This window comes from Buteo buteo, chromosome 9 (assembly GCF_964188355.1).
Source record: "Buteo buteo chromosome 9, bButBut1.hap1.1, whole genome shotgun sequence".
NCBI classification, from domain to species: Eukaryota; Metazoa; Chordata; class Aves; order Accipitriformes; family Accipitridae; genus Buteo; species Buteo buteo.
Window position 1 is genome coordinate 26,254,978 of NC_134179.1, and position 26,342 is coordinate 26,281,319.

General features: G+C 42.9%; 1 protein-coding gene across 2 annotated transcripts in view; it reads left to right on the forward strand.

Annotated features, from left to right (window-relative positions):
• The first annotated feature begins 1,967 nt into the window (after positions 1–1,967).
• The window catches only part of ARFGEF3 (ARFGEF family member 3), a 92,272-nt gene continuing 67,897 nt past the window's right edge, over positions 1,968–26,342 (forward strand). For both annotated transcript variants that reach the window (XM_075035816.1, XM_075035817.1), the window contains exons 1-4: positions 1,968–2,296; positions 3,473–3,524; positions 19,287–19,368; positions 23,115–23,246. In XM_075035816.1, the coding sequence (XP_074891917.1) occupies positions 2,212–2,296; positions 3,473–3,524; positions 19,287–19,368; positions 23,115–23,246 (351 nt within the window). In that variant the 5' untranslated portion in view covers positions 1,968–2,211. The remainder of the gene's footprint in view (positions 2,297–3,472; positions 3,525–19,286; positions 19,369–23,114; positions 23,247–26,342) is intronic.

The following is a 26,342-nucleotide window of genomic DNA, read 5'->3' on the forward strand; positions in this document are numbered from 1 at the left end:
TGAAAATAAGCAATTAATTATTTACTATGAATAGATATATATTCATCTTTTAGCATTCCACAGGTCCACATGATCTCTGGTACATTGTTTCTACATTAAAAATACCTCAAACACCATCACACTCCTTCTTGTTGTCTTCCTCCCCAGGAAAAAGAAATCAAAGACTTGAATAGACAGAAACTGACCCCCCTGCTCATTTCCACTAAGCACATCACAGAATTAAGAGGAAGCACGTAGGTGGGGAACAATTCATCATCACTTCATTTTGAGCCTTGACTTAACAGCATCATCATTCACTGACAACCCTGGCCACTAGCTATTACCAGTTTTTCATTCCAAGGAAGGTGACAGAGCATGGTCAGAGATAAGAAACTTTGGGAAACTACTTCCAGTTTCTTAGAGGTTGGTGTATGCCCTGGAATATGGAGATTAATGGTCTTTCTGTTAGAGCTTTTTTTTTTTTCCCCTTAATCCTTAGTATTGTAGCTCTAGGCATTCCCTATCCATCTCCAGACCTTTCTGGCATTCTAAATCCTTTTCTTCAGACACGAGTTTTACACTCTGGCCTTAAAATGCAACTATGGATTATGCATTCATTATACTTCCAAACACAAGCAGAATCAGCCCTTGTAAGCATTTGGAAAAAGGACAGCCTTTGAAAGCCCAATATCCTATGGGAAATGCTATGGCTGATTCACCAGGTGCCAATATTCTGTCTGGTAATTCGCAAGTGGCACACTTCCAATTAGCGGTAGGAGACATAACCACTAATACTGCCAGCTGCTACCTGGACTGCCTTTCTTATCTGTCATCTTTTTCTTTTCCTAGCCTGTTTGTCCTCTTGTATCTTTTGAGAGAGATTCTGCAACAAGACAAGGGCTTTAAAACACTCAATTAACATTAACTGATGCAGTCACAAAAAGGGCAAGCAGCATATCCTAGAGATAAGGCAGGGAGACAACAGAAGGTGGCAGGAGTTTTGCTGGGTAGAAGCATTCGGTCCGAGCTAGCGGAGTGGCTCTTCTCTTGTCCCAGGGGGCTGGCTTGTTTGGGGGGACACAGCGGTGTGTGTTCTTCTGAAGGCACAGGTGAGTATGTTGAGTCGTGACCTTCTGCACCCGCCAGCTGGGGAGAAAGGTGTAGGTCCTGCAGGGCTCGCAGCCATTTCTTTGATGCCACCGATTCGAGAGGGTGACCAGCGCCTGCACACGCGTTGGCATGCAGGCCTCGTTCCCCGCGTCCCTCCCCGCGTGGCTCCGCAGGACGCTGCGGGGGAGAGGGGCTGCCCTGCGGCAGGGCTGCAGGGAGAGGCGGGCCGGGCTGGCGGAGCTGGGGAGCAGCAATCCAGCCCTGCAGGCCCAGGCCGCGCTCAGCAGCGGGGCGGGGGAGAGGCGCTGGCCGGGCGGGCCCAGGAGCGGGCCCCCGCCTCGGCCCCGCAAAGCCCAGGCAGCGTCTCCCCACCCCGGACGCGGGCGCGCCGCCCGACCCCGCGAGTCCACCGGCTGGAACCGCTGAGCCTAAACCGCCGGCGGACACCAAGCCCGCCCCTCCCGCTTTCTAGGGGCAGGCAGGGGCTGCCGGCGTCCCCCGCCCGGCGGCCGGGCCGCCGGTCGCCATGGCAGCCGGCCAGGCCGCAGCCCGCCCGCCGCCTGCCCGCGCCGTGTTCCTCCCGCGGGGGCGGCCGCGGTCGCCGCCGTCGCCGCAGGGTTCAGGTCCGGCGGCGCCGTCCCCCGCTCCGCTCCCCGGGCCCTCCGCGGCCGGTGGCAGCCGCCGCCGCCGCCTCCTCCTCTCCTCCCGGCGGCGGGAAGGGACTCCCCGCGCTCCCGGGGAGGGGGGAGGTCGCCGCCGCCGCCGCCGGGCTGCGCCCGCGACGGGCAGAGCCAAGCCCGGCCCCTGCCCGGCTGCGCCACCGGGGCCTGCCCGGGGTGGGAGAGAAGGAGGAGGAGGAGGAGGAGGGACTCCGCCGCGGCAACAACTGACGTGTCCCCGCCATGGAGCTCGGCGTGATTCATCAGCGGCGGCGGGGCGGCAGCGGGGCGCCGCGCACCGTCCCCGCGTAGGCACGGCCGCGGCGGGGGCAGCCCCGGCACCGCTCTGCCGCCCGCACCGCCCTCCTCCTCTTCCTCCTCCTCCTCCTCCTCCTCCTCCTCCTCCTCCTCGCCGCCTGCTTCTCTGCCCCCGCGGCTACGCCAGGATCCCGGGGGAGGCAAGATGGAAGAAATCCTGCGAAAGCTGCAGAAGGAGGCGTCGGGGAGCAAGCACAGGGCCATCAAGGAGAGCTGCACCTGGGCTATCGGTGAGGGGCGGGGGGCGCGGGCAGCGGCGCCAGGCTGACCCCGCCGCGGGGGAGCGGAGCGGAGCGGGGCACGGCGCGGCCCTGGCTGTAGGAGCCTCCGATGGAGAGGTTTTGTAACGGCGGGGGCAGGGAGGCCCCAACAAACTTGTTCGGCGCTGGCCGCCGAGCCTCTGGCGGGTGCGGAGGGACCGGAGCGCCTCGGGCGGTTCAAAATGCCCGGGAGCTCCGCGCTGCTGGAAGGGGCTGTGGCACCTGCTGGCGGTCCCGGAGAGCATCCGCATCCCTCGTCGTCGTCCCCCCCGCCACCTGGCTCTGCTTCGTGGGTCTTGCGAGGCAGATACGGGTCTCGGTAGCTGTCGGTTTCTGTGTATGTGGAGGGGAAGGGGGGTGTGTGTCTTTTCTCTAAAAGCTCCCCCCACCCCCTCCCCCTTCCTAAATCATCGTAAAAAACCCCTCCGGTACAGTTTTCACTGCTGGCTTATGTTCGGGATCTATTTTAAAAGCTGGATTTTTTTTTTTTTTACTGGATTCCATGAGCTCTTTTATCCTTGCTGTATAATGGAAATAACGTTCAATAGAATGAGTTCTTCTTTTAAGGGAATATGAGCTTAGGTACATTTCAGCATCCACCCATTTTCAGAGACTGGCTGTGACTTGAAGTGCTTTTGACACTAACTACCTGGAACACTAGTCAGCAAGACCCTTAACTTACATCAGCATATCTGTGATACTTATAATTGCTTTAAATTTTTATTTTTCATCCATGCATAGCTACCACAATATGTGGTGGTTCATACCTGTTGCTATCTTATTACTGGCCTTTCAGCTTGATGTTCCATGGGTTACTTTGTTAATTGTGTGTTAGCCTTGCACAGCAGCCATGCTAATATCCTCTATACTGTTCCAGTTTTAGTATATGTGCTGCTGAAGTGCTGGTATGTGAGAGGGAGCTCACTGAGGAAAAGAGGGTACTCGACGCCTTCTCATTGGGCACCCAGTGTCCTGACAAATTGATGCAAAGCTGTGGTGACTTGGAGCAGCAGTGATTGTTGTTCTGTCAGCTGGAGTAGGCGTAAACTTTAGGATCGTTGGTTCAGAGGCTGTAGCCAGATGTATTACTATGGTTGAACTCAAAAGTTTCTTTTAAAAGCCCTATTGTTTCTTTTGGTTATACAGAAACCTTGGATTCTCCTGATGCTGCTATCAAGATACCTCCATATCAGCTAAGGTAAGAACATTTAATGATGAATCTTGTGGAGCTGTGAGTATTTGTAAAATGGAAGTAAAAATTTGAATTAAAAGAGAAGTAGACAGAGGAGGGGGTTGAATCTGTGTGATTTTTTTTTTAGTTTGTAGATGTAGATATCTAGGCTGGTAGTAGTGGATAATTTGCTGATGGGCCGTTGGCCTCTAACCATGAGTGAAATGCAAGGAAAGGTGTTAAAATGGGCATGTGTATGTATAATGGTGAGACTTGGTTAGAAAGGAGGGCTGTCTTATGGTCTAAAGAGTTTTCCTTCTAAATTACAGCCTTCAATATAAGTGATGATGCTTATCAGTCTTCTCAGTGTGTTTGTTTTCTTTTAAATCTAGATCAGTTTTTGTTTACTGAAAATAAATATTCTAGAAACTGAAAGGTTATATCATCATATAGCTAGGACACTGGGTAGGAACTAAAATAATATAGTTTCTATGCCTATTTCCTTTAGCCTGCTAGATTATCTCAAGTAAGCCTTCTCTCTTCTTCCTGTCTCCATTTGTACATCTATAAAATGGGGGAGCTGGCACTGCCCTCATTTGTAGAGCTATTTAAGATCTCATGTTGGAAATCTGATTGCTATGGAGAAAGTAAATAGGCAAAATTATTCACTGTCCCTTCTTGACAGAACCATTAGGAAGCATCAAAAGAAACTAACAAGTGCACTATTCAAAACAGGAGGACACTGTTTCACACAGCTTGTAGCTGAGATGTAAAATGCTTAGGCTTGCCTTATTAGAGAATGCAATGGATGCTAAAAGTTTGCATGGGTTCAGAAAGCACCTCAACAAACCATGGAAGAAATTGTTTTGAAGCCTGTCAGACACAAAGGTACCCCTTCTGATTCAGAACTACTTTAGTCAGAGATGATTGAGTTTATTTGTAGCGGTGCTGCTATAAATTTGGCCTGTGCTGTAGTCCTAGATACCCGCTATGAGCTGCTGACAGAGGTGACGCTTTTTTATCTCCACATTACTCTCCTGGGAATATTTTTATCACCTCATTACTCCCCACTGCTCTTTTCAGATATGCTCAGTGCAGCTTTGTGCAAGGAAAATTAGGGATTGAAGAGCTAGTTATTCCAGAGCAGTCACCAAACAGGGAAGAAATAAGAGCAGTTCTTTTGCTGCTCTAAAACCCTGTCAGCTGCAGTCCACAAGGGGCCTCACATCAATGGGGAATGGATGTAGCACAGGTCTGATGTGACCAGTGCCAGACACATGCATTTCCAACACAGGTTGGGCAGCTGAGAACAGCTGGATAAGTAATTCCCAGTAGCTCCGTTAGAATTAGATTATGTTTACTTGGCACTGTGGTTGGAGAAAACTTGGCTCTTTTATCTTCCCATTTATCACCCTTTGTCTTTAATGCAGTGAATGGTCTCTCTGTTTTCAAGTACTATTCTCATTCCCTGTGAATTAGTTAGCTGTTACTACATTTCTTCTTTTTTCACTTGCCTACTGCCTTTTTACAGATACGCCTGCCTTTTTCTCTTCTTCCTCCAATGTTCTTAATGTTGCATTTGTTTAGTTGTTTGGTTTTTTTCCACTGTAAATCCTAATCTTTTTAAATAAAGCTAATACCTTCACAGGTGTAGCTATGATGAAGTAAGCTCTTAACGTTAGACTTGTCAGTAACAATACAGTAAATATTACTGTACTCTGAGCTTACTCTTCATTCTCTGCTAACAAGCTACTGCCAGGCTCCAGATCAGTACATTGGGCTACATCTTGGGCTGGAGATCACCAGCATGATGTGCAAATTAGATAAAAGTTCATCTTTGCTTGTAACTTGTTAAAGAACAGCACTGTGATGGCTTTGTTCCTGACACTGTAAAAGAATAGACTTGAAAATAGAGCAAGGCAATGACCAGAAATACAGCAAAGATAGGTGCAGAATGGAGACATCCCGACCATGCCCCTTTCCTGTTTTCATCTTTATCAGGTGCAGATTGTATCACCTGCTGTACCACAGATCAGTCCCTGGCTGCTCATCTGCTTTGAATCTGCCATTCACCTTTTCTGCTATAATATTTTTGAGTGTAGTAGCAGAGCCTGGTGATATGTTCTGGAATATTCCATCATACTAGAGTTAGAGTGAAGATACATATAATCTTTCCACCAAGTAACCCTAGTCCAGAACTCAGATCTGAGATCCATAGCGGCAACATACTGAAAGTGTTAAAGGTAGTGTGGCAAATAGTTCAGGAGAAAAATATGTATTTGTGAGGTCTCTTAAAAAAACAGCAGCCGAGTGAGTATTTTGAGTACTGCATGTGCAGGGAGGACGTTCCAGTTTGTTTAGTAGGAAAATTTGGTGTGCCCTTAGAATATACTGGATACAAGGAAGGGACATCAGCACTTCTCTACAGTATTTTTGGGGAAGTTCATGATGTAGAGCACAACTATACGGCATAAGAATGGGAGACAGAGATTCATGAGCTTCCACATCCAGTTGAGATAGATGGTGGCTCGGTTTCAGAAATAGCAAATCTAGTAAGTACCCCGATCAGTATTGTTTCTGTTTCTCTGCAGAGCAGCGTCTGGCTTCCACTAGTCAGTTGTGCTAGTGTTACGGCCATTTAACAGGTTGTCCATGCCCTTAAGTTCTTTTCCTTCTGGAACTGAAGAATGAAGTCTGCTCATGAGAATGAGAACGTGTAAACTGTATACTCCCTTTTTTTTGACTTATAAAATAAAAGGCCATTTGCTGCTTTTGACACCACAGTTCTAGATGAGTAGAGGATCTTCATAATGTTTTCTTTTAAAATGGTAGTCCTAGTGTGAGAATGGGGAGGACAAGATATCTCTTTGCATTTCCTTGAGATTATGACTAGTTGAGTTCAAGGGGGTTTTCACATGTATTATATCAGCTACATACTTATCTCCATGATACTCTTGGGGTAGATTAACTTCCATGTTCTGGCTTGTTCCTGACCTATCCATAGCTTCCTCTCTTGTGTTGGGCCTCTGTTAACTGGGCAGGCCACATTATAGTTCCCTGAAGTCTGTGCAATTAGTTAGGGGATTCAGCTGTAGCACTTGTATGGGAGCTGTGACCAGCACTTGTCTGGTAGCAGTTTAGATAGCACGTCTGCTATGTTTGGGAGCACCTGGGGTACTTTTGCCCCAAGGGAGTGCAGTAGACTGGACATTCATCCTGGAATGTTATTCTTCAATTAGTTTGACAGAGATCTTTTGGGTGTATCTACAGGGAGCTAAATGATACTTTTGCTGTTCAGCTTCCTTTGATGTTAATTGGACTTTGAATCCAAATCCCAGTTAATGACCTTGCATATTAATTCTAGTGAGGGGCATTATTTAAATGTGTCACTTCGTAAAGAAATACAAATCTCCAATGAATACAGTTTCCCACAGAGTCCTTTCAGCTCTGCCTTGAGATAGGAATATGTGCGTGCTCTTTCAGGACTTTAACTTTTGATCAGAGTATTCAGCAAGGGTATCAAATAGTGAATATTAAAGTGGACCAGGATGGAAATGACCTTAAGTCAGTTCAAGTCTTTGCCGTAGACATCCTGTGACTTCTTGAGAAGGGAGAGTCACGTAACCCACTGGTAACTAGTCTGTTGTTGCCTGCCTAATACAATGGTGTTTGTCTCTGATGAACAGGTGTTGTGAAGATTGGATATATACTAAGTGCTTAAGGAGGTTGGATGAATGACTTATAAATAATGAATTAGATGAAAGGAATGGATGTGCTGGTGTTTTAATTGGTGAACTGATCACATGGAAAGTAGCTTAAGAGACATTAATGTTGTCTGCCAGCAAATAACTGTTCGCCACTAAGTTGGGCTGCATTCACTTCAGTATTTTCAAGCTGACAAATTCTGCCCTAAGGCCAACAACCTACACTGAACAAGTCTCTCTTCTTGGCTAATTCCTGGCCAGTTTCTCCACTGTGATTTTAGAGGCTGAAATATGATCCATAAAAAGTAACTGCACAGACACAAGAAAATGAGCCTTGAAAAAGAATGTTTGATCGGAGCAGTTTAATACTCGTGAGGACTATCTACATACCAGAGAATAAAATAAGAGACTAGACAGCACTTGCCAGTCACATACCACTTTGAAAAAACTTGAGTTTGCCAGAGTTTCTTGGAATGCTTTATGTAATTAAGTTATGCCTTATAGGCTATGTAAAACTTAATGGCTTTCTGTCAGCACGGACTTGGTGCTGCAAAGAGGAGGTTGGTTGGGACTTCTGAGGAAGGCTATGGCTTGGTGGGTAGTTCAGGTGTTGTGGTTTGGTGTTGCTGTCCTCCCTGGAACCTGGAGTCTTATATACAGAAATTCTTACCATGTCCCTGCCATTCTTCATTAGGAATTTTTTTTATTATCCTAAAGAGATGTTTCTCATAGTTCTAAGACATTTCCTGTAATTTCCAGGTCTTACTACTATCCTGTCATTACTTTTCTTCTGACCAGAACAATGGCAAAATTTATTTTTTTTCCCCTTTTGTCAGTGTAGTAGAAGCATCACTACCGACTTGAGTTTGAGCTGTTCTGTGGAGCTTGTGTGGCTGTTGTCTCTTTACTTCCAGATAGATGTGGCTGAGTGCAAAAGAAGATGCATAGGCAAGAGTCTCAATAGTATAAATTGCTGTTCATGCTAGTTTAAAGTTTTCCCTGTGGACTTCAAAGTAATGGCCATGAGACCTGTTGATGAGTGTGGCGCTCTGGCATAGTAACTGATGTAATTTGCATTCTTTCAAAGAAGAACCAGAAAGGCTCTTCAGCATATCTGTATACTGCACGTCTCTGTACCTAAAAGTTGCACAAAGTAATTGAAATCGAATGGGGATACAGGCTCAAACCTTCAGGGCACCAATTCCGAGTGCCTAATTGGAGAGATACAGGTTCTGGCTTTCAGGGGTGCTGAGCATTTCCAAGTCCTGTTTGTGTTGGTAGCAGTTCCTATGTTCATTACTGCAAAAGCTTGCACCCCTCTGGTATTTCATATTGGCCTTTCAAAAATGGCCAGTATTTCTGGAGACTACAACTGGAAGGTCAGAAGTCAGTGGTAAGCAGGGTCCTCTTTAATAACCAGCTTATGTCCAGTTCTGTCTCTCCTGTTTGTGTCCCAGTCCTATTCATCTTGGTGCTACTTTTTGAGTGCAATTTGTGAACTTCGGGAAGCCAGTGCAATGAAGAGCAGTCAGGAATGGAAGTAAGCCTTAAAATTAGCTGAACTCTGAAATATCTATCCTCCTTGCATTTTTTTTTTCTATAGTCATGGGAATTTGGGGATGAAATGGGTAGTTCTACTCTGTCATTTATTTTTGTGTCTCTAGCTTTGCATCTGACATACTTCTTGAAGTAGCTGCAGCTTACAAACTCTTAAATAAAACAACATGCTCACTCATTTTAGCTTACATGTGCTCAACAAATAATAAAAGCGGTAAGTGTGGTGTGATCATCACCAAACATCCAATGCTGTAGAGACTTCCAATGCACTTAGCTTTGCAGATAATTCATCCACTTAAAGAATCTTGAGGCTTGGGATACGTTTTGGCTTCTCCATTGTGAAGAAATATTTGTGATTTCATCATTTCATTCTTCTCCTGTCAACTTTTGTTCATAATTTCTGTTTGTTTCTTTCTACTGGGAGAGAGTGGTTAGGGAAGCTGATATATATAGCAGATCCCCTGACCAGAAGAAAGGAGAGGGGAAGGAGGAATGACTGTCACAGGTTTTTTTTGGGGGGTGCTTTTAGCATATCTCTTTCTATTTTACTCTTTCTCATTTTTAAAACACTTTGCTTCCTGCTCTTGCTGCCACAACCACCTGGCATTAAGTGCTCCTGTTCTTTCCTCCTGAACATGACTGCTGGATATGTGACTCATGCTGCTCAACCATTACATGGTCGCTATCTGGCATTCAGCAAGTGGATGATGAGTTCCCTGGCAGACACGTGGCCAAGAAGAGATTCTAGTGGCAGTGTGGATTGCTGAGCTGCATCGCTTGTGTTGTCAGTTTACAGGCTGGGTCCAGGCTTTGGGGCACATTTATGTAGCCCATTTGGTGTTTTGAATGGTGTATATATGCTCTGGTCTTGATTTAAAATGTTGTATTCCTAGTTTTAATGTTGAGGGGTGAGTGAGGAGAGGAGATTCTTGTTTAGAAAGGCGGTGTGGCACTGTCTGATATGGTATTTGAATCAATCTGCACGTTTAATCTGGGATATGTAACTGGCCTTATTTCTTGTCTGGTGGGCAGGTACAGCATCTGTTCTGGGACCCCAAAAGACAGCAGTGTTGGAGAGGAAAGGGCTGTATAGGGTCAGTTTCCATCATGCATGTCTGAACTCTTGCTGTCAAGACAAGATTCCAAAAGTGTTGGAAGGCCTCTAGATCTAGGAGTCCCTAAAAACCTGTCAGCCAGGGTTATGGCTCTTGAAGGTATCAAAGAAGGTTTGGTATTATCATGGGAAAAGGTGCATGGTTTCTGAAAGATTATTTCTGTTGCTCTTATGTGTGGGTTTGTGTTGGTTGTTTTTGTTGTTTGTTTGTTTTAAAGGGCAGTGCTTGCTGTTTCTGAAACTAACTTTCTGCCCTTCCCATTGTTTTTTGTAGTAGTGAACCTTAATATTCACCACTGCTTTGGGTCTTTGTTTCTTTTATGGATTCTTCTGAAAGGTCATTCTAGATCTGTGACAAAAGCCCACAGTGTACTGGTTTGGGCTGGGCTAGAGTTGATTTTCTTTATAGGAGCTGGTAGGGTGGGAGTGCAGAGCAGCTGGATGGGGCTGAGCTGCCTATTGGGCTTAACCCCCAACATTCAGATACTGTGGGATGTACATAATTCATTCAGTACAGGAATAGCACCAATAAAAGATGAGAACACTCATAGTTTTGAGTGTTTGTCTAACTTCTAACAACAAATGCAACTGAAATACTGCCCTAAGGGTCTAAGGATGGTAATGGGATAGCAGTGTGTGTGTTTGTTTTAAACATCTGATCACTTTTAGTGATTGCAAAGGAGAAGAATGTGAGAACATCAGGACGCTGTTGATAATTGCCTTAGAGAATGAAATACGGTTGGGGGGACGGGAGAACTAGGGGATGGAAGAAGAGAAGTGGCACTGAACCTGAGAGGACTGTTTTCCTACTAAATGAGGCTTGACTCTTCTGTGGTCTTTGTGTGATGCTGTCTGTGCAAGTCATGACTTTTCTTAGTTTTGAAAATGAAGGGGTGAACGGGAATAATAAAAGTCTTTTCTCACAGTTCTTTTATTTACATTCCATGAAAAGTACAAAGCAGCAGGAAATATACTACCTTTGGTTTCCTTGAATGTTTGTTTGCTTAAGAAATTGACTATGCTAAGGTGCAATGAGTATAAAATAACATAATGCATTGCAAATGTGGGGATATTTTTAACAACTATCCCTTAGGTCTGTCAAGATTTAGTATTGCACTGCTGTGAAAGTTGAATGGAATTGCAGATTGCAGCATTAACCTTCAAAGTGTAACTAGTAATGACCAGAAATATAGCTCATCCTCCCATTTTTTCATCAGACTTTTGTAACTAACTCTACGCCATCCAGCTGTAATGGAGAAAATAAGGTCGTTTGCAAGATGTCTGTGCTGTAGCACCTCTGTGTCTCTTTTCTGTTCCCTCAGTCCTACCCAGTCCTAGCATTGTAAAACTTCTCCTGATAGAATTTTAATTCTCATAAAATGCTTTATTTTTTGCTTTCATTGTACTGAAATTTTGAAATAAAAATGTTTTCACTGGAAAAATCCTTAGCTTCCCTTCCAGGCTCACCAAATACAGGGAAGAGAGGTTTCATGGAATAGCTTGATAAGCTTTCAAAATTGCAGGCTGAGCAAGCCCAGTGTGTGCTCTACCTAAGGCCAGGAGGTATACACTAAGCATGGATGCTCTGCTCTTCACCTCATCTTCATGCTGTACTTCAAGTGATAAACAATAAAATCATCTAAAGGATACAGATTGCTTTATAATGAAGACCTTATGAGGTTTACGTATGTCATCAAATTCCTTAAGATCAGAATTAGTGACTGTCATACTTTGTGCATGAAGGGCAAAAATCTACTGGGGTGGATGTTCCAGGGAGAGTGATGATAACATATCACAGAGAGATTACAATACAGCTTTGGAGACCGGAAGCATCCTGATTATTATTTTGGCCTTGTCCACTTTAATATTGTGTAGAATCTTTTGTTGTATCTCTTTTTCTCCTCTCAAGCAAAGGTACATCACATGCTTGTTTTTTGTTTTGTTCTGTTCTGTTTTGGTTTCATCTTGACAACAGTGTCAGGCTCCTATCTAGGAACTTTGTGTTTGTGTTGAAATCAAGATGTTATTAGCAAGTATAGCAAGGAAGCAAATGACCTTAGAAATGCTCTCCAGCTGAGTGACTGTGCTGAGCTATTTAATTATGATTGTATGAATTCTGTGGTCTCGGCTGCATTAGGCTAGATGGAAGATTAAATTGTTCATGTTTGCCTTTCCCATGAGTAGAGCTATGCTTCTGCTGTTATGGAAAATCCATTTCTCTTGGAAAGTATGTAAATAACAAAAATTAGAAATGCCACTGTGTCACTTTTTAATACCAAGCAGTACTAAATTGAAATCTCATTCAACATTCCAGGTTGAAAAATTGTTAAACTTCTAGCTAACAAACTGTATGAAGTTATATTTAGGCATTATTCCTCACTTCTTTTTCCCTGTGTCATTAAGCATCCTCTGCTAAGCAACTCATACGCTTCCCTCCAGGGGCAGGTTCATTTAAGTGTTGGGTGAAATGGTTACTTTGTGTCTTGGTTTGAAAAGCAAAAGGATTGAAGGGAAGAGGGAATACATGAAGCAAAGTGGAAGAAAAAAATGAAATACTGAGCTGGAGGAGAGACCCAGAGGGAACTCCAAGAGAGAGCTGATGTCAGCAGCTGAGGTGAGAGAGGATCAGATACGGAAGGAAAAGGAAAGTTAAACTTCAAGTCAGTCAAGAAGCCTTTCCATTGTAACTGAATAAAAATGAAGAGTTTTGTACTGTGTGGGAGAAAAAGAATGAGTTTTTTTTAAAAAAGAAGCTGCAAGTGGTAAGGAAGAAAAATGAAAATGCTTTCAGCCAGAAATTATAAAGTTATTGGTAAAGGTGGAACCTCAACTGGTTATGTGATAGTCAAATCTCTTGACATGGGAAACATGCACACAAGTGTCTCTACACTTGTGAGTAACTGGAGTAAAATCCAGGCCCTGCTGAAGCAAGTCAGAATTTCTATCAACTTAGTATGAGAGCAGTCTCTCAACTAGTTTTCTTCAGGACCTGGAAGCTGCAACACTGACTGCCTGTTCATTCTTATGTAGCACTGTAACACCACAGTTGTCTAACAGTGCATGATTGTCTTATAGTGGTATAGCATCATAAAGATAATTTATTGTTGTTTTCTTTTTTCTTGGAAAGGAGGGTTCTAACTGGAAGGCTTCAGATTTTGTCTTCTGTCCTATTGCTTGAAAAGGTGTCTAAGTACAGTCAACAAACTTGTATTTGCATAGAGATACAAATTTTAGTGCTGGAGGGGTCTGTTGTAGTCATCTGGTCTGACTTTCTGCATTATGGAGGCATGAGAGCTTGCCCTGTATTTATACACTGAAAACTCCACACTTCGTCTGAGCTGGACTGTAATACTCTTTGTAAGTAGGACAGTCATATTTCTGCTGTAGATAAAACTGATCATTTCTCTAGAATGTGAGCAAGGACTTAAAATCTTCTTTCTTCTTGAAGAGCTGTTGCTTGAAAAAAGATTTATTTATTTCCTGTTCCTGCTCCAGGTTTTCAGTACTTCCATTATGAACCATGAAGTTGTTGTTGGTGTTCTATCATCATTCTCTAAGCTAGCACAGGAAAAGAAGAGTTATGGATATTTCTACTTTTATATGTACATGTGTTCATATATATACTGCTGGAATTTGTTTTACACAAATTAAGTTGTCCCCTTTTGTGTAGGGACAGTATTTGCTTCTGTTTGGTTTATTTAAGGGTAACAGCTGGAAGTACCTCCAGAATTTCGAGAATTTATCTTTACCATTTATTTTCTACGGTGGGCCAACTTTTCTGCTTGAGTAAGTGAGGCTAATGGAGTTACAGGCTGTGATACTTTGTTCATTAAGCAGCCAAGGCTGAGAACCTCAACTGTCAGTGTTACTCTGACTGAAAAATGTCAGACTCTGGCTATGACTGTTATCCTGCCTAACAAACAGCATATCAGAAAATGGCAACAGCCGTGAATCAAATTCTTATCTGTTCTTTGACTGAGCTATGAATTATGCTATGGAATGCAAATTACATGCTGATAAGGCCCTGAGGTTCTGAATTTTGCTTCTCCTATGTAATTTTCAGGGGGAAGGTAATACAGAGAGATGTCTTATTTTTAATCTTTATTTTTAATGCCATTTTTGAAAATTAATGTGGTTATCACCATTTGCATGAAGGGAAATAACTCTTACGGTGGTGACAAATACTTCATTTATACTGCCCCCTTCCCTAAGTCAGTATGGTGGAGGTGAAGGTAGGCCATGAGACTGTGTTCCAGGCACTAACCAGAAGTTAAGACTGGGCCATTTCCTATCTGCATTACAGTTTTCATCATGAGAGTGAATTAATGAGCCATTATTCTCTTCTCTTCTCACTGAAGGCTTTTTCCACTACAATGAGGATAGAAAGATTTTTATGATCTCTCTGCTTACAATAGTGATCTGTCTTGCTCTGACCTTTTTGGCAGTCTGTTTTGACTGACCTGTCTTAGCATCCCTTGTGACAGACCTGCAGGGAAAGAGGTAGGTTGATGAGCCACAGCAGACTCAGACAACTAGAAAGGTCATTGTAACCCAGTGTGCTGAATATAAAGGCTATTTACATTCTCGTGACTCATTCTGCAGTTTGAGAAGCTGACAGTCGTGGAGCTGGGGTAGCTCAGGAAGGACAGCCTGTGCTCCTGGAGATACTGGTCCTGGATTACGCACATGGCTCTGTCTCTGACCTTTCTGCTTGACCCTGGGCAGGTCGCTTGGGATTCGGTCCAGATACCATGGAGGTCTAGTGGCAAAACTGCGGGTAGCCTCAGTAGGAACAGGACTGAGCCTTTGTCCTTGGCACCCTCTGCTTACTCTGTTTTGCACATAACAAGGTCCCCACTTACCAAATGCTGTTTTCTCTAATGGAGTGCCCGTTAGTGCAAATGGCTAATGGCTTCTAGTGACCTTAGACTATATATTATATATATTTTATTTTATTTTTTTAATTGGTCTTCTGGGTCAGGACAGGAGGGTGCTTGGCAGTCTTTGTTTTGAAGGGAGGGGACTGCCATCACATTATACTCATTTGTTCAGTGTTTATGCATTATACCAGATTTAAATAGAAACATTGTGATTAGGAAAGCTGTTTCATGTCTCTGCAATTACTTTCTGTGCTGTAAAATCATTCTTCCAGACTGTTGTTCTGTAGTGGCTCTCACCATGTCCTTTGCACAGGTGACCTTAGACAACAGCAGCAGGTAAAGAGTGATCCCTGTCTTCTCTTCTGCTCAGGGAAAGAACACTACAGCCAGGATCTGTTATTACTGCCTCTCTCTTCTCCCCCCCCCCCCCCTTTTCTTTTTGGGGGCGTGTGTGTTTGTTTTGTTTTGTTTTTTTAACCTGAGCTGTCTTTTGACAGCACTGCTGGGTGGACATATCCTGAAGCTTTTGGTAGCTTCCCCTTCTCCAGTGCTCCCTTCCTTTCATGCCCCCCTCGGTGTTGTACTGGACTCGTCTCATTCAGGGTTAAGTTGGTATTTCTGCTTAAAACTGTTATGTGTATCTATGTCCACACCTGCATGCATCTGCATGGAAACTTAGGAGTTCCAGTGTGAAACTAATTTCTGTACATAAATGGGAAACATTCTTAAATGTGTTTTGAAGTATACTGATGTGCACTAGTTTATTCTGAGAACTTCACGTGTGTAAAACGTCTTGCATGTGTAGCACTGCAAAACCTGAATGAATTGTCACTTGACAGTATAGAACTGCAGACAGTGGAGTAAGCAATGAGATCCCGTGGTGTAGGACCACTCAAAACAGGGTAGAATTATAAAAGGACTGTAAGGAATAAGAGGAAACCTCAATCACTTTCTTCATTGCACTCTGAGACCAAATTCTGGTCTGCATTATCTCTTGTGCAGCGTAATGGAACTTAGTTCTTAAGTGGTAGACCTTAGTAGGGACTGACTGTGTTAATTTACATCACTCTCTCCCATTCTGCTTGAGGATTATCTGCTGTGTCCTTCTGTGTTCTCATACTAGCAGATGATGCATTTAAATGACAGGTTGAACTGAAGTGTGGAAGATGCTTAAGCTAATCCAACATTGTGAGGTATCTCTGCAGGTGTTTTATAGCTGTAGCATGGAAATGCTAAAGATTTAATTGACTGAATGTGTAACAAGAACAGGAAATGACACAATGGCAGTTCATTTTCTCCAAGAATACAGTGGGAACACAGGCTGCAGCAACCTTAATTAGATTTTCAGCTAAACATTTTTTAGCAAGGATGGGAAGTTCAGCTAATTGAATCTGTTCTCATTTCCATCCTCCTGTTCGTCATTTTGTGCTCTTCATTTTGGGAGATATCTCAAGAAACAGCTCATTGTTCTCTGCGTATGTGATGACAGATGGTAGGCAACATGCTGATGTGCAGGGTAGCTACACACAAGCCAGAAGAGCTCCCACCTGTCTTCATTATAATGAAACTGAACTGGATCCACTCCAGTGACTTATGACTGCCTTCCTTTTCCCCTCTCCTCCCAGTTTCCAGCCACTTTAATATGAGAATAAGTTTGTTGTGTGTTAATAATGCCCCAAATGCTTATATGCTGTGGCAGTGAACTGTAGAAAGTCTAAAAGAAATGTGGTGTTCTGCCCTGAAAAGGTGCAGGCCTAAATAATCATCAGTTTGTAGCATTCCTGCAGTTAGTACTATATACTAGTGTGATTTTTTTTTTTTTTTTTTTTTTTTTCCCTCCACCTTTTTTTTCCTGTGTGTGTCTGGCTGATTGAGTACCAGTTAATGCACAGGTATCTTGTTTTGGCACCTGTTGATCTACTAATTTCAAATGTGAGTTCTCCCCCCGAGGGTGACAGTGAAAACTTCTTTTAAAAGAAAGAGGATGTCAAAGTCACAATGTGAAAGTTAGCACTTAAAGGTGCTTTGTGGGTTAGAGATGTATTGCTGTGGCACCTCTCTAAACTAGAAAGTCCTGTCACATTTTACCTGCATGCTGCATATGTTCCCAGGTCCAGGCAAAGCTGATGGTAGATACATAGGCGGTAGCCAGGTCTGTACTGGCTGGAGGATTACTGTCTGAACCTTGGAGTAAATGTTTTGGCAGTTTCTGTAGATCTGGATGATATGACACTCTGAGGGAATATTTCCTAGGTGTTCTGTAGTTCAAGCTGTTTTGGATGCTAAACTCACCAGTTTTAAGAGTCCTTCTAGTTAAATTGATTCTAGAAACACTCAAGAAAGGACCTTCTGAGAAAATTGGGCTTTCTGCCTGCCTGTTTCTCAGAATATCTTAAATGAAGCAAATGGTTAGCTTTTAGTTAGAAACTTATTTTAAGATACACATGTAGTCTGCTTCACGTTCTTTAGAAATCTGCATAATTCATGGTTTTTTGAAAAAGCTTCTTGTGGTGTTATGCCAAATGACCTTTTACAAATTCCCATAACCTGGGAAGAAGGTACAAATATGAAAAGATCTGCAGATTCCCAAGAGGTCTTTGCCAAGTACAGAAGCTTGCTAGATTGCTTAACTGAGCCATGCTTGTGACTCTCAAGTCTTTAATTTATCATTAAAGGAAGGGGTTGCATTCAAAGAGCAAATAGCAGATTTGTGCCCCTTAGGGTAGTTTGTGATTTGTGCTTTTTTGGGAAAGGTGGAGAGAAAGGAATACCAGCTGAACACACCCAAAGTAGAGTAGACTTTTCAAAGTGGACATTCAGTCCCCTCTGCAAGCAGGATCCACTGAAGGAGTTACAAGCTGGGATCCCCAAAGCTGAGATGGCCAGTGTTTAGTAATCTCCATTTAAGTTTTTTAAAAAGCAAGTTCAGGTTGTAGACTGCCAGTGTCAGAGGGAGGTTTGTAGGTTATGGGCAAACTGTGGCAAAGCATGACTTTAGGTAGCTTTGACAATATATCTGAAACTCTGGTAATCACTGTTGCTCAAACCTAGGGCTTCTCCTTAGTTATGAAGGGAGGATTTGCAAGAGGAGCAGAATATGCATGCTAGTCTACTGCATATGTTTCATTCATGTCAGAACTTGAACCTTTAGAATTGTAGGGGAGTTAGTCAATACTTTTATTTTTATATACTTTTGAGCAAATAAACTATTTATCATTGGGTCAACTGAAACTAAGTGAATTCAGGTCAAAGGCAGCTCACAGGAGCAAGAGAGGGAAAACTCTTAATTTTGGTATTTTTAGAAATTAAACATCTTTGACTCTGCTTTGAAAAGACAGGGGTTTTGGGTGTGTGTTTGAATGCATTAGAACTTGACAAAGAAGAACACTCCAAATGGAACAAGTCAGTGCTTTTTGGTTTCCAGTTGGGTAAGAAAAGACTCAGGTATTTGTTTTCTGTTCCTTTTTACCTTGCACATGTTTGTCTCTATGAGAGGAAGTTAGTGTAATTCCAAAAGGGCTCCTTCGGGTGCAATGTAGACAGTTGGAGAACTAAGACTCTTAAGATCTGGCACAACATGTTTTGCCATAAGCAAGTATGTCTACACAAATGCAAAACCAGACTCTGTAGGTACAGGTAAGTGCCTCATCATATGTGACCTAATGAAGTGTTGCAAACCTTCAGGGAGCCTGCAGTTGGACATGGGCTGAGTATCTCTGATCAGGAATGAGTTTCCTGATAACTAGCAGGATTTACTTAAAGGGCTTGTGGTTACTAGGTGTTCATTAGATGCTGCAGCCCTTCTCTGATAAGGAGTAAAGAGAGAAGTCACAGCTCCAGGCACTGTTTGGTTTGGTCACCAAATAAAAAAAAAAAAATCAGTATCCGAGCACTGAGTCAAAAGCATCTAAAATACTATCCTAATTAGTGATTTATTTTAATATTAAAAAAAGTGGTGTTATTCTGTAATCAAAGTACAGCTTAGTCATAGTTCTAGCACATGCTAATTCAGGTGTAAACGAAACTCGTTGGTGTACATTTGCTTTTGTCTACACCAGTTATAGTTGGAGGGAGCTAACATGACAGGGCACACTGTACTGTGGAGGAGTCCACAGACCAAAACTTGACTAACAGAAAGTGGATTATGAAACCACTTTTCTGGCAACTTGAATATTAAACAGAAGGTAAGTGACTGAAGTGTAATGCTTATCATGCTGAGTTGAAGGACCACTAGTGATCTGTGAATCCCATCTTTATGCTTTTCACATTCATGCATGCACACAGAGGGCTAACAGTTGGGAAGTATTTTGTGAAATTTCAATTAAAAGGCCATTCTTAACAGTATGTGAAAAAATATGCCAGCTTTCTTTAGAGAGTAAAAGTGCTTCACAGAGTTGTGAAATGCTCCTTGATTACTGTATGCAAGTGTTATCTTACTGAAAGTGATACAACCCTTCTGGAACGTTACTCCTTTGAATACCAATTTTGGTTCCATTGTTCCCTCTCACTTTTTATTTTTTTTAATTTTCCTCAGGGAGAAGTGTCTCCTTCCTCTCCAACTGGCTCTGGAATCGAAGAGCATGAAGCTGGCCCAACAGGCTCTAGCAGGGATGCAGGTATGCCTTTAGAGTGGGTGTGTGTTAGTAGGCAGTGGATGCCAAGGAAATCTATGCTTTTCTTTTGAAAAATACTACAGAAAAAGTGTCTGTCCTTGGGTGGACTTAAAAATAATGTTCATGTTTCTGTAATAGTGTTCAGAAGTTAGGATGCAAGTAAAGGCTGGTGATTCTGTAGAAGCTAAAAATGTTCTGCAGATAGGTGGGAGTTCCCAGCTTTAAATGTTGAAATGGAGATATACTCTTTCTTGTGTATCCCTGGGCTACTTTTACTAAGCCTTGCCACTGCTAAGCATCTTAGAAAGTAAACTGAGTCAAGCCTTGCTTTTTTCTTTGATTAGAAGAGAGGACTGCAGTGCTTGAAAGATAGAGAGGTTAATAAAGGATCTGGGAGCTGCATTCTCTATGTATGGGCACTTTCACTTGTACACTGAAAACAGTAGGAGTAGCATCTGATTTGGAAGTTTATGAAATTGCAAAAGAAAACAACAGAGTAGCACAAGCAACAAAAAGACTCTCTTGGGTTTGACAGTATAAAAACTAAAGCAGTTTACCCTTCTTTTAATTGGACAAATGAGTACATATCAGTAAATACTTATCACTAGGGGGATGCTAGTTGTGGAAAAGGCTCACACACTGCTGGGGCGTAAAATGCATGCCACCATTTTCCGAAAAGAAATTTCTCCCTCAAAGGCCAAGCCTGAAGTTGTTTTGGGAGTATAAGGATGTAAGTGGATAATTCAAATTCACTTAATTCAGTATGTGAGGTGTCAGGCATTTGGTCAGAGAGAGCCCAATATTGGGGCACAACATGGAGGCTCTGGCTAAGGAAAAAAGGTACTTTCTGAAGGGTTCCTGTAACTATTGGGCTCTGTCAGAAGACACGTATCACCTTCTTGCAGCGTAGTACTCTGGTCCCACTCTGAGATCCTGTGCCCTGTGTTTCAGATATATGAGAGGTGGCAGGGGGGTTGCTTTTAAAGTGAAAGCAGCAGTAGACAGTGGGACTTGAACATACGTCTGCTCTTCTACTGGTGCAGGTATGCCAGTTAGAAGAACACTGTAGAGTGATGATCAACCAAGAATAGTGGAGGAATTATGAATGGCCCACTCTCCAGTGTATTATAACTTCCTTGGGAACACTCAGTGAAGATAAATTTTATCTTTTTACTCTTCTAACTTGCTGCACGTACACTTGAGTTCTGCAAGAAATGGAATTGCAAAGTTGCAGATTTGCAGCCTGCTATGTTAAATAAGAGTGTTACCTCCTATCTAGAAGCCTAAAAAGGTAATCCAGGCAACAATACAGTCCTTCATCTGCATTTATAATATGTGAAATTTTATGAAGGACAAAAAGGAAACCACACAACTGGTGCTATGGAAGTAGGTTAAAAAATAGGAAAAAGTAAAAAATGAGATGAAGTACAACTTGAATTTACTAAAAGTAGGTCACAGGATCGCATGATGGTGGAGGTTAGCAGGTACCTCTGGAAGTCGTCTGGTCCAACCCCGCTACTCAGGTAGGGTCACCTATAGCAGGTTGCCCAGGACCATGTCCAGATGGCTTTTGAATATCTCCAGGGATGGAGACTCCACAACCTCCCTTGGCAGCCTGTGCCAGTGCTCAGTCACCCTCACAGTAAAGTGTTCCTGATGTTCAGAGAAAACCTCCTGTGTTTCAGTTTGTGCCCATTGCTTCTTGTCCTGTCACTGGGCAATGCCGAAAAGAGCCTGGCTCTGTTCACTTTGCACCCTCCCTTCAAGTACTTATGTACATTGATGAGATCCCCCCCTAAGTGTTCTCTTCTCCAGGCTTAACAGTCCCAGCTCTGTCAGCCTTTCCGCTGAGAGATGCTCCAGTCCCTTCATCATCTTAGTGGCCCTTCCCTGGATTCTCTCCAGTAACTCCATATCTCTCATACCAAACTAAACATTCTCCTTTATATAGAAAAACATATTTTCCTTGTACATTGAGTTAAATCTCATCAGGCTGTACAGTGCTAAAACACTTGATACACTACTATGCGGGAAATCCTTTAAAACGTTGTTGCGGGTTAACCCTGGCCGGCAGCTCAGCTCTACCCAGCCACTCAGTCCCTCTCAGTGGGATGCAGGAGAGAATCAGAAGGGTAAAAATGAAAAAACTCATGGGCTAAGACAAAGCTTAATAGGGAAGGCAAAGCTGCGTGCGCAAGCAAAAGAATATAAGGAATTCATTCACTACTTCGCATTGGCAGGCAGGTGTTTAGCCATCTCCAGGAAAGCAGGGCACCATCATGTGTAATGGTTACTTCGGAAGACAAATGCCTTAACTCTAAATGTCCCCGTCCTTCCCCTTCTTCCTTCTTTCCCCAGCTTTTGTTGCTGAGCACGGTGTCATATGGTATGGGATATCCCTTTGGTCAGTTGGGGTAAGCCATCCCAGCTTTCTCCCCTGCCAATCTCTTGTGCACCCCTAGCCTACTTGCTGGGGGGCCAGTGTAAGAAATGGAAGGCCTTGATGCTGTGTAAGCTCTGCTCAGCAATAGCCAAAACATGAGTGTGTTATCAATGCTGTTTTGGTCACAAATCCAAAATACAGCACCCTATGAGCTCCTATGAAGAAAGTTAACTGTGTCCCAGCCAAAACCAGTACAAGTGTACAAAATAAGAAGTAGGAATGAACCAGTGAAATGTGCTACAGAGCTGAAGCTGGGAAGGAACATCAGTACAGAAGCAGAATGTACAGGGTGAAGTGGGCTGCTCAATGTCTGCACTGGGACAGAGCAAGGTTGTGTTCCTGGGAACTAAGACAAGGTAGTTTTGCTCTGTCATGGGAGGTTCTAAGAAGACTGGAGCTGGGAGAAGACTTGAGTGGGTACATCTATTGCAGGATGCCTGCCACTAATAAGAGGCACCCATGAGGGTGGTTATAGACTAAATGGAAGAAGCATTTCTAGCAGAACTCTGAGGAAATAGTGCCACTGGCAATGTTGGGAGGTACTGGCTCAAATACTGGCTTTTTCCAGGCAAAGGAAATCTGTTCAGTCTAAAACATTCAGTCTGAAGTTCAGTCAATTTGTATTGAAGTACTCCTATATATGCTTGTGGTCCTCATGCCAGTCACTTGCTAACAGTACTCTGCCTTCTGAGGACTTGCTTGCATCCATTATTAGTCAGCTTCTGAATGACACAAAACACATCTTGTCAGTGATCAGAAGTGCCACCTCCACAGTGCTTGTGCTCTGTGCCTTATTGGAGTGAGTGGGATGATGGCTGACTCTGTCTCCTGCTGTGCAGGGTATCCGATAGCACTAGTTTGAGGCCAGGATACTAGCCTGAGTTGTTGGTGGGGGGGTGGGGTGTTGGTGCTGTTTTTTGGGTTGGGGTGATGTGAGGGTTCCACCCTCTCCCTGCTTCTAAAACCTTGATAGGTGTTGCTGAGGGCATTACTTGGAGTGGTTTATGATCTCTTGCATCAATTACTGATGTCTGCTTTCTTCTGGACACTGGAGAAGTGGGGTGGGGAGAGAAGATACTGGAATGGCACCTGATTCAAAAGGTATTAACTGTCCCCTCATTGTGGCACAGATCTTCCAGTTTTGCTGTATTTTCATATTTTATATTATTGGATCAATTTGAAATTTGTACATAGAAAACCTAGTCATCGTAGTACCAAACTAAAAGGTTTAGGTGTAGTAGTTTACAGCAGAATTGGGCAGAGGCAGTTTTGTCTCAACCTGTACATAACCGTTTTCTCTCTGCAGAAGCTGCTGTCTGATGAGAGGTTTGTATCCGTGGAAACAGACTCAGATGAGAAACAGTTGCTTAATCAGATGCTGAATGCTGTCAAAGTGACTCCTTCGCTCAATGAAGACCTGCAGGTTGAAGTGATGAAGGTTAGTGTTTCACACACGTCAGTGCTTGCAACGGAGGCTGCATGACTGAATGCTGGGGTTAGCAAACAAATTAGCTGTTGCCTTGGAAATCTTGACCTTAAGACAGTATTTGATTCCCTCCTTCCTGCTGGCAGATGTCAGTTGTTTTCCTTTCTACTTGGTTTGTGTTGCCCTGGGTTAAATAGGAGATAGTTTATATTAAGAGTCAGTGCACTGGTGGTCCCAGTTGTAGCAACCTGAAACAGGACAATCAGTTCACTCCATGGAAGTTCACAGATAAAAATGATTTGTAGATTTGGAAGTTTGTGTTTGATATTAAGCATTAGTGCTCGTGACATGGGCTGTGCAGGTTTGTAATTTTGAATTGTGTGTGCATAGGTGCTTTCTAGTTTGTTAGCTATATGTTGTCTTTGTAAAATGCTAATGATGGAACATGATTTGTTTAGGCACCAAAATGTTCCTGGGCTAGTGCATAAGGGAAATTATTGTTTTGTCTACTCAGTGAAAACTTCCATTTCTAGAAATGCTTTAGCATTCTCCTGTGTGTGTAAGGAGGCTCAGCTGCCGGGAAGTGCTATCAAATTTCCTTGCCCTGTCACTGTGTTGGTTGTATGACTTGCCAGTACTGCCATAAAAAAGTGACTTCTAATACCTGTATTATTTGTGTGAAGCAACATGGTAGTGGATAGTTCTCAGATGTTTGGGTGTAAACTTTGTACTACAGGGTTTGTTGTGCTATAGCTGATCATTGGTCGAAACTATTTTGGAACAAACCTGGTGGTCTTTTTTGCATGTTCACTATACCTAGTAGTACTGATTGGTATATTTGCATCTAGTACTTGACTGTCCTTTACTTCTAAGTGCATGGATTAGGTATTGTATTTCTTACATGTGACATCCTTGTTCTAATGCATGTATGTTATCCACTCTGAAACTGCTCTGTACTAGCTGTACTCTTTGCCACTGATAATGACTACCTGGGTGCAATATGTAGTCAGTGTCAGAACGTGCAGGAGGGTAAGCCTAGCAACAGAAAAAAGGGAGGAGTATTTGTGTGTACTGTTACCTGTTTTATGGGAGCAGGCTTCTGCCCACATACAGGCTTAACTGGTGACATCCAGGTCTGCATTCCTAACCCAGAATGCCTCTTTCCTGCCTCTTTTGTCTTTGCAATGGGAAGGAAGAAGAGTTAAGTAACACTACTGAACCAGCAGGGCTCTCTTGGTATGCAGTAATTTTCTGCAAGTCACTTTTCTACCTTCTTGGGTGTTGCAGATTCAGAATCTGCATGCGCACTGTTTCTTTGAAAGCTGTAACATGCATCTGTGATGCATTGTCCCCAACTGAGAAGAATGTGAGCACTGTATTTTACTACAGTTATGAGTGAATGTCTTCTCACGTAGTCTTGATACATGAGAAGCAAAAAAAACCCAACCCCAGAACACCAAACCACATAAAACCCAAGCCAAAACCTAAGATTTTATGTATGTACACTTAAAAAAAAAAAAAAAAAAAAAAAAAGATGTTCAGTCCCAGTTTAAGCACAAAAGAGAAAGGGGAACATCGTCTTCGTTCATTCCACTGAGTGAAATTTTGATGCACAAATCCTTTTCTGGCTAAAAGCACAGCAAAATGCATGTATGGTAAAATTCAGGCTACATCTTTACATCCTGAGAACAAAGCAAAACTTCTATTTTGATTTAAATATTTCAATAGACTAGAGGACCAAAGCATGCTGTAATCAGGGCAGTTAAAACTCAGAGGGATTAAATCTGTGCCTTGCTTAAAAGTCAAATCAAGTAGAGATCTTTTTACATTGTAACTTGAAGGTTACAGATGCCATTGCAACACTTGAAAACGTTGTAGCTAACCCAGGCCTGACTGAATGGCTAAAGCCTTCAGGGGTTTTTCAAGCAGCTGGTCTCAGCAATGTGTTTACATCCCTGGATCTGCTAAAATGTGTCCTCAAGGCAGCATATGATTGTACATTAGACTGTGTTATATCATCCAGAGGAGATTAAATACATCTTTATCCAGTGCAGATATTAGACGTTCCTGAGAGTGAGCAGGTTTGCATGAAACTGGGTCAGCAGTGATACTGGACTGGTTCTTTGTGACTTGCTGCACAGTTGCACTAGTCTCGCAGGTATTAAGAATGCAACCATCAAAGATTACACAAAAGCTTTTAGTCATGTAAAACAGATGTCAAAATAGAGGTGCAGGAGTACAGACTTCACTGTAAGTTGCAGGCATGTAAACTCCTAAATCACTTAAATGTGTTTGATTTGTTTTGTTTAAATCCTATCCAGCATATCTCCTGTTGTTCCCAATAAGTGTACACCAGAAATTCACACTTCACATATTATCCAAAACAAATGTTTTGAATATTTATTTTGATGTTTGTTGTCATCCACCTGTATTGCAGATGCAAGTGTGAAGGGATTTGATTAGCTGAGAAGAGCATTCTGTAAAGCTTTTTATGCTCAGGTGCCTGCAAGTTGGAGTTGGCACTGAAAGGAAGAACACAGGAGAGTGTCATAAGTGCAGTTTATGCAAGTGCCTTGCTTGATATGCCTTTGGAACCTGTCAATATTATTGTGAAGGGACAGCATTAGACAGGAATGGAGTAGAGTAACTGTAATGGTTGCTGTAAAAAAAATGGAGAGGAGTGCTAGCTGGACCTCTTCTGGCACTGAATAAAACCAAGCAGTTGGGGCCACTATTATAAAAGTGGAACAGCACTCACTAATTTATGGCTGGGTACCAAATCCTCCTTATTTTTAAGGGTGGTTGTTGTGGCATGCTCTACAGATTCCCAGGTTGGACCAGCATAAAAACAGCATGCTGACAGTGTTCAGACTTAAGGGCCAGGGCTGGGGACTGTGCTGGAGCGCATCCTCGCAGCCGGGGAAGATTTATACTGCCCAAATGCAGCTGTAAAGATGAACTCAAAGCCTTCCTCTCTCACAATACCTCTCTCCTCTGTGCTAGGTGAGGTACCTCTTATCCTTTTCATAAACTTTGATTTAAAGTGGAATTTTACTTGTTGTAATAAGCAAATATTAAACTAAACTCCAGGCTAGGGATTGCTGCCAG